Source organism: Rhodamnia argentea, chromosome 9 (genome assembly GCF_020921035.1).
Source record: "Rhodamnia argentea isolate NSW1041297 chromosome 9, ASM2092103v1, whole genome shotgun sequence".
Taxonomy (NCBI): domain Eukaryota; kingdom Viridiplantae; phylum Streptophyta; class Magnoliopsida; order Myrtales; family Myrtaceae; genus Rhodamnia; species Rhodamnia argentea.
The window spans coordinates 4103831-4118001 of record NC_063158.1 but is presented as its reverse complement, the minus strand read 5'-3'; the positions used below and the strand labels follow the sequence as shown (position 1 = coordinate 4118001).

The 14171-nt window shown below is 42.3% G+C and overlaps 1 protein-coding gene and 1 long non-coding RNA gene across 2 annotated transcripts; one reads left to right on the top strand and one right to left on the bottom strand.

Moving 5' to 3' along the window:
• The first annotated feature begins 1817 nt into the window (after positions 1 to 1817).
• LOC115737017 (protein NRT1/ PTR FAMILY 6.3) lies at positions 1818 to 5544 on the top strand. The gene is made up of 5 exons (XM_030668962.2): positions 1818 to 2001; positions 2107 to 2284; positions 2368 to 2407; positions 2547 to 3127; positions 4522 to 5544. Exons 1-5 carry the CDS (start codon positions 1887 to 1889, stop codon positions 5393 to 5395), a joined length of 1788 nt encoding a protein of 595 aa, XP_030524822.1. The 5' UTR covers positions 1818 to 1886; the 3' UTR covers positions 5396 to 5544.
• Positions 5434 to 8676, bottom strand: LOC115737018. The gene is made up of 2 exons (XR_004014970.2): positions 8641 to 8676; positions 5434 to 5541 (listed from the first exon to the last, which is right to left on the bottom strand). It is a non-coding gene; the product is annotated as an uncharacterized LOC115737018 (long non-coding RNA).
• Positions 8677 to 14171: the final 5495 nt, after the last annotated feature.

Here is a 14171-nt window from a genome sequence, read left to right as displayed (position 1 = left end):
CTTCGGATTCATGTGACCTATTGCGCGTTAAGGTTTGCTTGCTTCAAGGTACGGATAAATAAATGTCTTTTATTCTACTAGTCATCTTCGGCTGTCCATGAAAGATGCCTTTCGTTTCATCATGATATGTCAAAAACTTCATAAACCTATTGCATTAATATCAATTCAGTCCTAAATCATTTGCATTAGTACCAATTTAGTCCTAAATCTTTTGTATTTATGCTAATCGAGTCAATTCAGGCAATTTTAATTAGAAATCGCTGGCGTGAATGTCAATTGCCCTTCGTGGCACGGCTGGCGCTAACATAGATATTTTTTAAATATTTTTAAATATTTTAAATAATTTTTAAAAAAATGGTTAAACAATTATTAAAATAATATTAAAAAATGTTCAAGTCAATGCCAACCATGCCACGTAGGACAATCGATGTTCACGTCGGCGATTTTTGTCCAAAATTAATATGATTAGCTCAATTGGCATAAATATAAAAGATTTAGGACCGAATTGGCCCCAATTAAAGGTTTAAGACTTAATTAACACAAATGCAAAATGTTTAGGACTGAATTGACAATGGGCACTAATACAATGGTTTAGAACTTTTTTTACACTTCTCCCGATGAATGATACTTCTAGGCTTTTAAGTTTTGAACACACCTACCATCTAATAAAGTTTTAGATGGGTTAATATCTTTCGCTCTCATATAAATCTCTCTCTTTTTTTCTTCTAAAGCCACTCGTGATCGGATATGCCACCTTTATCGTATCGAAAGCAAATCCGTCCGAAGTTTTAATGGCAACTTTCCTTTTCCTAAATAGAAAGTACAGTCAAAACTCATGTCGGCCCTCAAAGTGAGTAGCAATTAAATGTCGAACTCCAAGGGCGAAAATGTGATTTTGTAAGATTAAACATCCGGAAAATCTGTCTATATCTATGAAAGTGGCTCTCTCATCTATGATAATTAGAGTTCGAGGTTCTGGATTTTGCTTTATCAAAACATGCACGCGCGCGCGCGCACACACACACACACAAAATTTCTTTTTCTTCTTCATTTTTGCACAAAGAGAGTGCTGCGCTCTTTTCTTTAGTATGACTAGAAGAAGGTGAATCACACGAGTTCCATGAAACTCTGCTGTCCTATTTGCTATTCGGACAAAAACATTTCTCCGGGACTCGGCGGCCGGCTGAAGGAAGAAGAAAGCACCGTCTCGAAACTCATGCGGGCCCTCAAAGCGAGTAGCAAATTAGACGGGGCCAAAAAAGAAATTGATTTCGTAAGATGAAAGATCCTTTTTTTTTTTCTTTTAGTACGACTGAAAGTAGGTGAATCACGCGAGTCTCATGAAACTGCGATGTCCTACTTGCTTTTTCGGACAACAACATTTCGTGCCGAGATCGGTTAAAAAGGAAGGCATGGGCCTCAGATTGATGTTTTCTGGTTGAGATGGGGGGGGGGGACTGCCATCGCCGCCTCACTTGGTGGCACCTGCTGATTTTGATGCGTGCAGTGATGCTTCTGGAAGTTGAAAATCGTGATCATGCATTATTGCCCCTTACTTTCGGCATGCTTTCCCACATCTCGAAATCCTCTACCAATTAAGGAGCCCTAAGAGCTGCTAAACTTAAAAAATGGAGGATTAGCGTTTGTCATTTAGTCCCCCTCAAGATATAGAAAAAAAAAATTGGGCAAATTGCTCGATTATTCTCAAGGCATGGGCCTTTGGGACCTCCGACTATAAAAACCCTCCTAGCATTTAATGAGACCGCCCATCTCATGTTCTCGTACATCACTATACTGTTCAAATATCTCTCTCTCTCTCTTGCGTGACGAAAGAACACTCATTTTCTGAACTATTTAGCAGCTCCGCTTCATCGACGGCGACCGCCATGTCTCTCCCCGAAGCACAAGGCGACAAGACCCTCCCCGATGCCTGGGACTACAAGGGCCGCCCGGCCGATCGGTCCCGCACCGGCGGCTGGACTAGCGCTGCCATGATCTTAGGTCTTCAAGAAAACACCCTGCCTCCTATCGTTTGGTTCCAATACATTGCTCCGTCAATTATTTCTTGAGCGCTTTCTTTCCCCCTTTTTTTTTCTCTCGCTGAAGGAGGAGAGGCCTGTGAGAGGCTAACGACGCTTGGGGTAGCCGTGAATCTGGTGACGTACTTGACCGGGACGATGCACTTGGGCAATGCCACCTCCGCCAACATCGTCACCAACTTCTTCGGCACTTCCTTCATGCTCTGCCTCCTCGGCGGCTTTGTCGCAGACACCTTCCTCGGCCGGTAAGCTCGCTGCGACCCGCCCGTTGGATCTATTTGAGTCGGTCTCTAACACTAATTTGGGTACTTCTTCCTGGCTGAGACAGGTACCTCACCATAGCCATTTTCGCAACAATTCAAGCAACAGTAAGACCTTCTTCTCGATTACTACGGTTCATATTTTAACTTTACACGTTTCAGAGAGAGAAAAAAAAATTATCAATATGATTGGAATCAAATTGTCACTAATCTCTATGTTTTTTTTTTTTTTGGGGGGGTTAATTAGGGTGTGACAATCCTGGCGATATCAACCATAATCCCGAGCTTGAGGCCCCCGAAGTGCACCCCCAACACCGACCAGCTGTGCGCGCCGGCGACTGCCACGCAGCTGACGGTTCTCTACGCGGCGCTCTACACGCTGGCCCTCGGGACCGGCGGCCTCAAGTCGAGCGTGTCCGGGTTCGGGTCTGACCAGTTCGACGAGTCGGACCCGAAGGAGCGGTCCCAGATGATCAACTTCTTCAACTGGTTCTTCTTCTTCATCAGCATCGGCTCGCTCGCCGCCGTCACCGTCCTCGTCTACATACAGGACAACCTGGGGCGGCCGTGGGGCTACGGGATCTGCGCCTGCGCCATCGTCATCGGGCTGGTCGTGTTCGTGTCCGGGACGAGGAGGTACAGGTTCAAGAAGCTCGTGGGGAGCCCGCTGACGCAGATCGCCTCCGTGTACGTCGCGGCCTGGAGGAAGAGGCGGTCGGACTTGCCGTCGGACCCCTCGCTGCTCTTCAACGTGGATGATCTGCCGGGCGATGGGAATGCGATGAAGAAGAAGAAGAAGCAGAAGCTGCCTCACAGCAAGCAGTTCAGGTTGGTATCCATAATTCTCTTTGACTTGAGTCTCCTAACTGTTCGTTTAGCCATCGAAAGGTCCCGTTTTCATCCTCATTTTTTTTTCAAAGTGTGTCCACAATTTTATTTACTTTTCAAACTTTCTCATTAGCCTAAATCTTATAACTCGCATACTTTAAATTTATTAATGCGTGAAATCGTTCCGACTCTTTCTTTAAACTATTATTATGTCATAGGAACAAATCCTAGGGAGACATAGTTTTGCTAGACCATTAAGAAAGTTTCCTAAACCTTTGTACAAAGATAGATCATCTTGTAAGCAAATTTATCAAATTTAAGCCTAACTTTTAACAAAAGTTTAGCTTTTTTGACAGACTAATTTAGATCTGTAAGTCGTAGTTAAAACAGTACATTATTGATTGCGGGGTCTTACATCAGGCAGTGTTGGTGCATTGGTTTATTGACTCTTTTTGACTGGTGGGAGTGGACTCGCTGATGCTATGGCGACAATAATTTGTCTTGACTTTATCCACAGCTCCTCGATCACCCCCAAGGCAGAGGGAAAGTAGCTCCCCCCACCTTTGGACAAAAGGACAAAGAAAAGTATCTCTATTCGCCCCATAAATGATTAGCACATAAAAATGAATTTAAACCATAAAAAAAAGGACATGCTCAATGAATCGCTTGAATGTTCCCACGTTGTTGCTCTACAATTTCGTGCCAGCTGCAAAAATTTCAGAAAAAAAATCTACGACCAAAACCATAGCTCATCCATCTAGAACCAGCTGTCCATTCATGTGCTGGAGGTTTGCTAATTTCTATGATCAATGTTGATTGCATGTTTGTATCTTTCCTCGTGAATTTTCATGTAGGAGGGGTCCAAATTACTAGGTCGTGCCAACATAGAGAATTCTACAGAAACCCTTTATTCTGCATGGGTTCTTGCTTATTTTTATTTGGCTTTCGGTGTTTGTTTCTGCAGAATCGCATTCCCATAGCGGGTAAAAAAAAACAAAGGAGAAATTGATTGAAACACACATCAATGAGTGCTTGATTTGGAAAGAGGAATCACGAGCTAGCGACTCGCTTCTCACCCTCGCTTTCCACCTTCCCCAGCTAACTCATGGACCTTTTGGCCTTTATCTCTTTTATCTTTTGGCTTAATTTTCAAGCCTTGCTCTTTCTTCTTGTGCCTAATTCTCTGCCTTGTAAGTCTGCTTTCACACGACTAAGTCCCAATAAGTTTCCTATCGAGTTCGGACAAATTAGGTTTGCCTCGTCATGATGTCTTTTTGCCCGAAAGAAATCGACCGCATGTTGCCTTGGCCCATGGTTCCAATAATTGCGAATCGCCGAAATTATGTAGGGTTTCATAATTGAATTCCTTTTCGTGTGACTTTTCTTCCTCGCAGATTCTTGGACAAGGCAGCGATCAGACCGTCGGAAATGCCCGACGGCACCGCCGTGGCGAATAAATGGTACCTGTCGACACTAACCGATGTGGAAGAAGTGAAGTTGGTCCTGAGGATGTTGCCCGTTTGGGCCACCACCATCATGTTCTGGACCGTCTACGCCCAGATGACCACCTTCTCCGTCTCCCAAGCGACCACCATGGACCGCCACATCGGCGGGTCGTTCCAGATCCCTGCCGCCTCCCTGACCGCCTTCTTCGTCGGCAGCATCCTCCTCACCGTGCCCTTCTACGACCGGGTCATCGTCCCTTCGGCCCAGCGGCTGCTCAAGAACCCGCACGGGCTGACCCCACTGCAGAGGATCGGGGTCGGCCTGGCGCTCTCGGTGCTGGCGATGTTGGCCGCCGCCCTCACCGAGATCAAGCGGCTGCGGGCCGCACAGACGCACGGCGTGACAGGGGACCCAAACGACGCGATCCCAATGAGCGTGTTCTGGCTGGTGCCGCAGTTTTTCTTCGTGGGTTCTGGCGAGGCCTTCACCTACATCGGGCAGCTGGACTTCTTCCTGAGGGAGTGCCCGAAAGGGATGAAGACCATGAGCACGGGGCTGTTCCTGAGCACCCTGTCATTAGGGTTCTTCGTCAGCTCGCTCCTGGTCACCATAGTCCACAAGGTGACCGGGCACAAGAAGCCATGGCTGGCTGATAATCTCAACCGAGGGAAGCTGTCCGATTTCTACTGGCTCCTGGCGATCCTGAGCGCACTCAACTTCTTGATTTTCTTGGTCTGCGCCAAATGGTACGTTTACAAAGACAAGAGGCTGGCCGAGGAAGGGATTGAGCTTGAAGACGAAGAACCTACTTGCCATGCATGAGTGGTTTCCCCACTCCCCCCCTCCTTTTTTTTTTTTGTGGCTTTTTTTCATTACAGTTTTTGCACTTGTGATAAAGTCATTTTCAGTGTAACATATATTTCGCGTAACTCTTACTTGGCAAGAAAATGATGGAGAAGGCTCAAGACCTTTGTCGCGACCTAAAAAAAATTAATTTTTCAGGCTAATGGATTATCGGGTTAATTTTGATGACTAACCTAATACGGACTCTCCCAAGCCCTACCAAATCGCAACTTTGGTTAATTAGAACGATTTAGAATTTGGAGTCGCCACTAACCATTTTGGGTAGATTGATTAGAAACCTAAATAAAAATAGCGGGAGGACTATTCTTATTTCTACGAACCGGAGATTGTGGATTCGGGGACTTGATTACATTAACTAATTAAAGCTAATGCCCTTTCGGTACCTTAAATTTCATGAAAATCCTAGGTTTGGCAACTTGATTGAGTTCACTTTAAAGTTCAAAATGATGGAATGAATTTTTTGGTGTGTTCGCTTATTTAAATGAATGCAATGAATGTATGCTTGCAATGACAATGAATTCTACCTAAATGACAATACGATACGCTCATGCAAAAATCCAAGACAAACGATGATATGCAAAGTTTAAATGACTAATTAGTGCATGCAAAATGACGTAAGATAATCTATCCTAATGGCGTGCAAAAATCATGAAACTAGCTATCCTATGACGCCGACTATATTTGACACGAAAACTATATTTAGCCTAAGTGACATGCAACTTTAGGTTAAATGATTTAAACATATGAATTAATTTTAACTGACCTAGAATGCATGGTCCTAAACGCGATACTACATGACATGCGAATGACATGGTAAATATAATATAAAAAAAAAAAACATGAACATGCAACACATGATATGTGAAGTTATATGATATGTAGATGTGCAAAATGTTATTTTTAGAACATGGAAGACAACCAATGGGATATACAAAAGTATGAATGCATAGATGATATATGCTAATTTCCGAAAATATGGATGAAGGACTAAATGGTATACGAAAATATGATGCGATCAAAAGATAAAGCAATATCTCAAACGAGCAGATTTTTATTTTTGGAAACAAAACTTAAAGATATGCAAGTGATATTTCGAAAATATGGAATGCAATATATGATACTCGAAAATATATGAAGTGAATTTGGCTAGACAAATGAAATAATGCAGAATAGATATGCATGGAACGTGAGATTTGTGAAAAAAATAACATGAAGATATGCATGGGATTTTTTTGTAATTTTTTCGCAAATAAGATGAGATATCCTGAAATCACACAAGATGACAATGAACTGATTTTCGTTCCTTTTCTTTGAATTTTCGACTAGATTAAGAATGTTCTGATTTGATTCTCTTTACCTAAATTTTCAAGATAAACTTAATGAGATAAAGTTTTTAGGAAACCTTATCTTCCTAAAGATTTAATCAGACATGGTTTATAAGAAACCATATCTCACTAATTTTTAGGATTTTTTTTAAAGTTTATCAGGAAATTTAAATCAAACAAGATCCCAATCAATTGCGGAATATCAATCCAATCATATAATTCAAGATAGCAATCCGGATAAGTCGAAACGAATCAAACCCCATCCTCTTGCATTTTTTCGAAAAAAGATATTCCTAAATCTAAATTGGCGTTTTGAAGATAGCAAATCGGATCTAAACGGCGATAGATCAGATTAACTAAATTCCCATCTTTACTAAGTTGGAGGGTCGTATCCGAACGGCGACGGACAAGTTTATCCAACTTAACATAGACGTTGCCTATTAGGGAATAAAATTCCCTAATTTAGATTTAGGATTTTTTATTCTGAAAACATGTCCAATGAGTCCAATTAAACCCGCTTTTCAAAATTTATGATAAAAATTAGGGTTTTGGTATGCAAAACTTGCTCCTTGAATTTTCCCGTAAAAATTTTCAGTGTTCATGTCGAAGAACGGAAAACAAACAGCGACTAATTCATGCAAAACAGCGACTAATTCATGCAAAACAGCGACAACAATAGTCCAAAATCTCACCTTTAAGCTTGCGAAAAATTCTGCATGTGTTAGTAGCACGAATAACACGAAAACAGCTTGGTTTCGGACAAAAACAGCATGGAAACAGTGGCAAAACAGCATTGCAAACACTTCAAAACAGTATCGAATTGATCCTAAAAGTATATAGAAGTTACCTTAGTTCGTCGGAAAAATTAGATCCGATTCGAGCTGAAAATAAGGTTGGACAACACCTCAAACAGTGAGCAAACGAGCTAAACGGTGGGCCGATTGAGGCGGCTATGCGATTGACGGTGGATCTGCAAAGTCAACGTCTGGGGACTGGTAGCCACTATTGTTCCACGCGCAAGGCACCAACGACTCAGGACGAAGTCTTCTTGAATTTGCTAGTTCTTTATGACTTCGAGACAAGGACTTCCACAGGAGCATCAACAAAAGGTCTTCAATTATGGTCTTATGGAACAAGAGGTGGCAACGTCAGTGGAGGGCACGCAAGTTGGACGACGTGCAGAACCACCAAGGAGAAAGAAACAGAGGGATTTTAGTTCCCAAAAGAAAAATCTCAAGCTCTCGCCCCCTCCCTATTTTCCTCTCCAAACTTCTGAACGTGTATCAATCTCCCCCTTTCACCTAGGTTTAGGGCTCTATTTATAGAGAGCTCAAGTATTCTAAACCTAGTGGAGATAGGATTGAACGTTGACCGTTAGATTGGGAGTCCTAGTAGGACTTTGATTGAGCTTTTTAACCATTGGATTAAAAAAAATCTGCACTTTGAGGAGTCTCACTTGGTTTGCATTCCTTCAAATTTTCGGCCAAATGAATAAGGGGGGTGAAATGGGCTACTTTTCAATGTTTTATGGGCTCATTTTGTGATTCCGGACTCACTTGGATCTTAACTAATAAAATGGGTAATTAATTAAGGCCTTTTTGCAATTTTAAGAGCTCAAATGGGCTATTTTGAGTCCAGAATTATAAAAAAATTCTGCACCCTCTCTAGTGACTTTTCGAGTCGATTTTAACTCGGTCGTCTGTTGGAATCATGCTCAATTGACTCATCTTTAGCCCTAGCTGACATGACGTACACTTGACCGATGAAAATTAAATATGCAATGCATGAAAATTTATTTTTTGTGAGAATTATGAATAACTCTCATTTTATGCTTATACGAATGATTTTTCTAAAAATCAAAATTTAGGTGTCAACAACCTTATGTGGTCAAGAATGGGGTGACAAGAGGGATTGCGGCAAGCAATTCTTGCATCGTCCGTTGGTTATCCCGCAGAGTTCGTCGAGTTTCCTCAAAGAACCGAGTTAACTCCTCTCATGTAACAAGCTCATCGGGATGGCCCTCGGCTACGGAGGTATTTCGATTCACGTTATTAGTCATCGTCGCAGGGAGAACCTTGCTCTGATACCAATGATGCAGGGAAAGTAATAACAAGAAAGCTTTCCCGAAAGATTGACTGAAATTGATAAATTGAATTTGTGGATTACAAAGGGTGGATGTCCTTTATATAGATAGGACTTCTTTGAGAACTAGGATAACATAAAACGAGATAATATGAATCAAGTATAATCAAATCAAAACATAAATCGAATCAAATATTACGATCGGATATATCGCAAAGTTGCCTAAAATAGAAAAATTACCCGAAAATCTATCTAAATGGTTCCGAAACAGGAAAATATGACATTAGTCACAAAAAAGCGGTGAGTATTGATCGATGGCCCGTTTCCTTGCCACCAACTAAATTCGAGTACAATCCGAGCTCGCCAGCCCTAAATACGAATTAGCGGTGGAATCGCCATGATTTTTAGCGATCACGTTTTTTCAAGAAATCACACGTCACCTGTTCTACATCAGATACATACAAATAAGGAATGCATCCAAGCATGAGATAGGCCGAAACAATCGCACGAGCATCGTGCCATGCTAGGCACCCATGTCCCTCTACCCACCCACCCCGGCATGAACTTCAAGTTCAAAATTTGCATAATAATTTGATCGAAATTATAGGGACGTAAAGTATAACTTGCCCGCGAAACCAAATAAAAATTCGGTACATTGAAATTGAGCAAGCTAGTTTGCTTCAAAAGGTCTTTAGTACGTAATCATGAATAAAATAGGGACATGCAAGATGTATCAAACGTTGCATCTAATGGTGGGTTTTTTGACGCACAAAGAACTCGAGAGCGATAGGCAAGGTGAGCAATGCAGAGGCAAATAGGGGTGAACAAACTGGACCAGACCGGTCCGGATCGGCCCGGGGCTGGACCAAACGAGTTGATATGGTCCTTGAGGGAGGTGATCCGATCCCAATAAATGGGACAGGTGACCAGGAGGTCCGGTCCTCGGTTCCAGGTGGATGGAACCGACCCAAACCGCCTAGACCGGACCACCCATAATATATATAATTATTTATATATATAGATATATACTGTCGCAACCTCCCCTTCGGCCTCTCACGGAGGGTCCGGCGGATTTAGAGGTATTGCCATAGATCAATGGTGTGTACTCTCCCAAATCCTACCTCGCGTGACATAGGATTTCTTTTTTCCGATTAGCAAAATAAAATACTATTAAGAGTCGCCACTAGCTTATTGGGGTCGACTAGAAACCAATCGAGACACGGGAGGGTTATCTCGATTCCTACGCAACCAGAGCTACTAGGTTCGGAAACTTGTTTACGTTAACTAGATAATTAACGCCCTTTCGATACCTAACCGGTTGATATTCTCTAAGGTGACCACACATTCTGCATATTATTTTAAGTTCATCGTGTATCTAACCGGGACTAAATGATCATGCATAATATTTTTCTATCATTTCGTGCAATTACCTATTTATCCTTAATCTAACGGATAGGAAAAGCGATTAACAGGAAATTTTTCAAAAGACAGTGTATGTAAACACTCAATCATGTAAATATGCCAAATAAAGATCGGGATAAGCACGTGCGGACCAAATCTATGATGGCGATATTTAAACAAACAATTTCAACGCGGAGGTTGAATTACAACAGTTATCGACCCGGATTGGACATCGGTTTTCAATCAATGCCAATCCGAGGTGTGAAAATTCACATTAGGGGTAAAAAGGTCAAAGAAACCATTTTTCTAATTTTCTGAAATTTTTCTGATTTTTTTTGAATTTTTTTATTTAATTTTTTATTATTATTTAATTAAAGGGAGCCGGGCCCGGGTCGGTTTCTCGGACCGGACACTGGACCAGGTCATTTGGGCTTGACCCGGTCCGGGAGAGAGAACTTGAGCCGGGCCCGGTCGGCACACAAAAAAAAGGCCCAATTTTCTTTATTTTAACTGAATTGGGCTCTAAATTTTCTCCTAGCCCATTTCACTCACGCCCAATCTCAATTTTCATTCTTCTATTTTGGAATTGGCCCAACTTCAGCCAAGAACAGGCCCACTTCCAAAACCCACGCCAACCTCTCCCTTGAACAAAACGAACCAAGCCCAAATCCCTTTCTTTTCCCTTCTAGACCAACCCAACTCGGTTCAGCCTTTGCTCTTTATTTCATCCACGCCAGCCCAAATCAAACAACAACAAAAAAAAACGTGGAATGTCCCCACAGGTACTGTTCATCGTCTTCTCCCTCGCGCCTCTCTGCAACTCGACGACAACACTACATCACCGACCGCAACAAACTTCTCCCGCCTTTTTCCCGCACCGCCGAGACTCGTTCATCGAACGCCTCCAGGGTATGCCCGTTGGTCTTCTTGGAAGCCATCTGGCTCTGTTTACGGGACGCCAAGATCGCGACGCCGAGATCCAACCTCCGCGCCATCGCTTATGACTCGAGTCACCACTTGCGCCGTCACTGTTCGGAACTCGTACGCCTCGGCTCGAGCTCGAGTCACTTCTGTTCGCCCTCGCGTCGCCTCACCTCAAATTCGCAGTCACCGTGTGTTGACGTGTGCGTCGCCTCCATCCGCGATCGTCGTTGACCGACTCGCCCGACCGCCGTCCGTCACCTCCGGGCGCTAACAACTACCACCAGAATCCATTTGCTTTGGTCCGCCTAATCGTTGTCGGCTAAGTTCGTATGTAAGAAATTGCAATTGAACGACGAACAACTAACCCGAAGCCAATGCGGATGAGTATGCGAAAAGTTGATCCGAGCCCAACGTATTGTCGTTGTGTCCTTAAGACAAAATTCGCCCCCTCAATTAGTACCCGAGGAAATTGGACGATTGTCTCCCAGGATAGAACGGATCTCGTTCCTCCGAAATGGTACGTGTTCGGAGGATTCCACCGAACGCAATTTTGCAGAAATAATCGCAGCAAATGAATGTATTGAAGGAGAGCGACGAGAAAATGATGATGATCTTGTATGTTTTCGGAAAAACTGATAGTTATATATATAGTTACAAACAATTGAAGAGTCACGAGTGAATCAAATAGATGAAGAGTCACGAAAGTCACGAAACCGTACGGTTTCGCCTATGAAGGATTACGAACCGAAACACCTCCTTTCGAACAAACATATTCGTTCAAAGGAAAGTTCCCGAACAAACACATATGTTCGGACGAAGGAAGTTTAAAAAATTTCAATAGTGTTTGTTCGAATCGTGTCCATTCGGTTTAAAGGAAGTAGAGCAAAAAATAATAAAAAATAATAATAATGGAACGCGCGGACCGGGCCCGGCCCGAACCGAACCGAGCCGAGCGGGCGGGCGGCGGCGGCGGCGCGCGCGCGTGGGCCGACCTAGCTTTGCGTAGGTCCTCTCCCTTCCACAAAAGTGGGGTGCCCCTTGGGGCCCAAACCCATTTGTGAGGTTTCAATATTTAAACCCATCTTCCATCTACTCCTTTTCCCATGTGGGACTCTCCATCCTTCATTCTCATTCACTTATTATGGGATTTCTTGCAACCAAATCCCAACAATCCCCCACATGAATGAGATATTCAAATATCATGACTCTTCGTATATGCATGAGATGCAATGTGCGATTATTTCACGAGAGAACGTTGCATCGGGATAAGTAGTCCGAGACTTTGAACTTTCCTTAGTGAAATTTATCGGACTTACTCGGTCAATCAGTAGACTTGATGTCTTTGAACTGTCGACCTTTGGTGTAAACCTAGACAATAAAGATCACACAACTGTCCCTCAAACAAAATTGGTTCTCACTGTTGTGTTCGTTTTGGCCATGAACACCGCCTGGTCTCATGAGTGTTTTAGAGAATTCGGCCTTTTCAATTCTCACAGAAGCGGCCCTCACTTCACACTCACATAGGTGATTTCTGAATGTACGATATATTGCACTCTTAATTCAAAATCATTAAAAGCTTTCGCTTAGCCTTCATATATTAGTACTGTCTTTATTCGGGAATGAGTAAAAATTTACAGTACTTTATACTGTCATCATAACTTGGTTGTCCCTTTGAACCTAGATCTTGGGATCTCCAATCAACAAGGTAGGGTTTCCGCTATGACGACTTATTTATCGGCCTTAACCCCATTCCGCTTGATGTTTTCACAACTATCTCTCTAGTTAGGCCTTTCGTTAATGGATCCGCAATATTATTTTTTGACTTCACATAGTCAATTGTGATAATTCCACTAGAAAGAAGTTGTCTTACAAGATCATGTCTTCGACGTATATGTCGAGACTTACCGTTATACATGACATTTCTTACCCTTCCTATTGCCGCTTGACTATCACAATGTATACACACGACCGGCACCGGTTTGGGCCAATTAGGAATATCTTCTAGAAAATTCCGAAGCCACTCTGCTTCTTCACCAGCTCTATCCAAAGCAATAAATTCTGCTTCCATAGTAGATCTTGCTATACAAGTTTGTTTAGATGATTTCCAAGACACCGCTCCCCCACCAAGTGTGAACACATATCAACTTGTTGATTTTGTGTCTTTTGTACCGGTTATCCAATTTGCATCACAAGATCCTTCAAGTACCGCTGGATACTATGTGTAGTGCAAAGCATAGTTTTGAGTATGCTTCAAATAGCCCAATACACGTTTCATAGCTTTCCAATGATTTTCATTTGGACTAATTGTAAATCGACTTAGCTTGCTCACAGCACAAGCTATGTCCAGCCTAGTACGATTCATGACATACATTAAACTGCCTAGTATACTAGCATACTCATTTTGAGTCTTACTTTCACCAGTATTCTTTGAAAGATGTAAATTAACATTTATCGGGGTCTTTACTGGTACAATGTCTAGATTCTTGCACTTTTCAAGAATGTTTTCTATATAGTGAGACTGTGAGAGTGCTAATCCTTCAGACGTTTTATGGATTTTAATTCCCAAAATAACATCTGCAGCCCCCATATCTTTCATATCAAATTTACTTGTGAGCATGCGTTTGGTTGCCTTAACAACTTCACTGTTGCTGCCCATTATAAGCATGTCGTCTACATAGAGACATAAAATGACAAAACTATTATGAGTGCTCTTGACATATACACATTTATCGCACTCATTAATTTTAAAACCATTTGACAACATTACTTGGTCAAATTTAGCATGCCATTGTTTTGGTGCTTGTTTCAACCCATAGAGTGACTTGATAAGCCGCCATACTTTCTTCTCTTGTCCTTGAACAACGAACCCTTCTGGTTGTTCTAGATATATTTCTTCTTCTAGATCCCCATTTAGAAATGCTGTTTTGACATCCATTTGATGGATTTCAAGCCTCATTACACATGCTATAGCAATTAACATCCGTATAGATGTAATTTTCGTG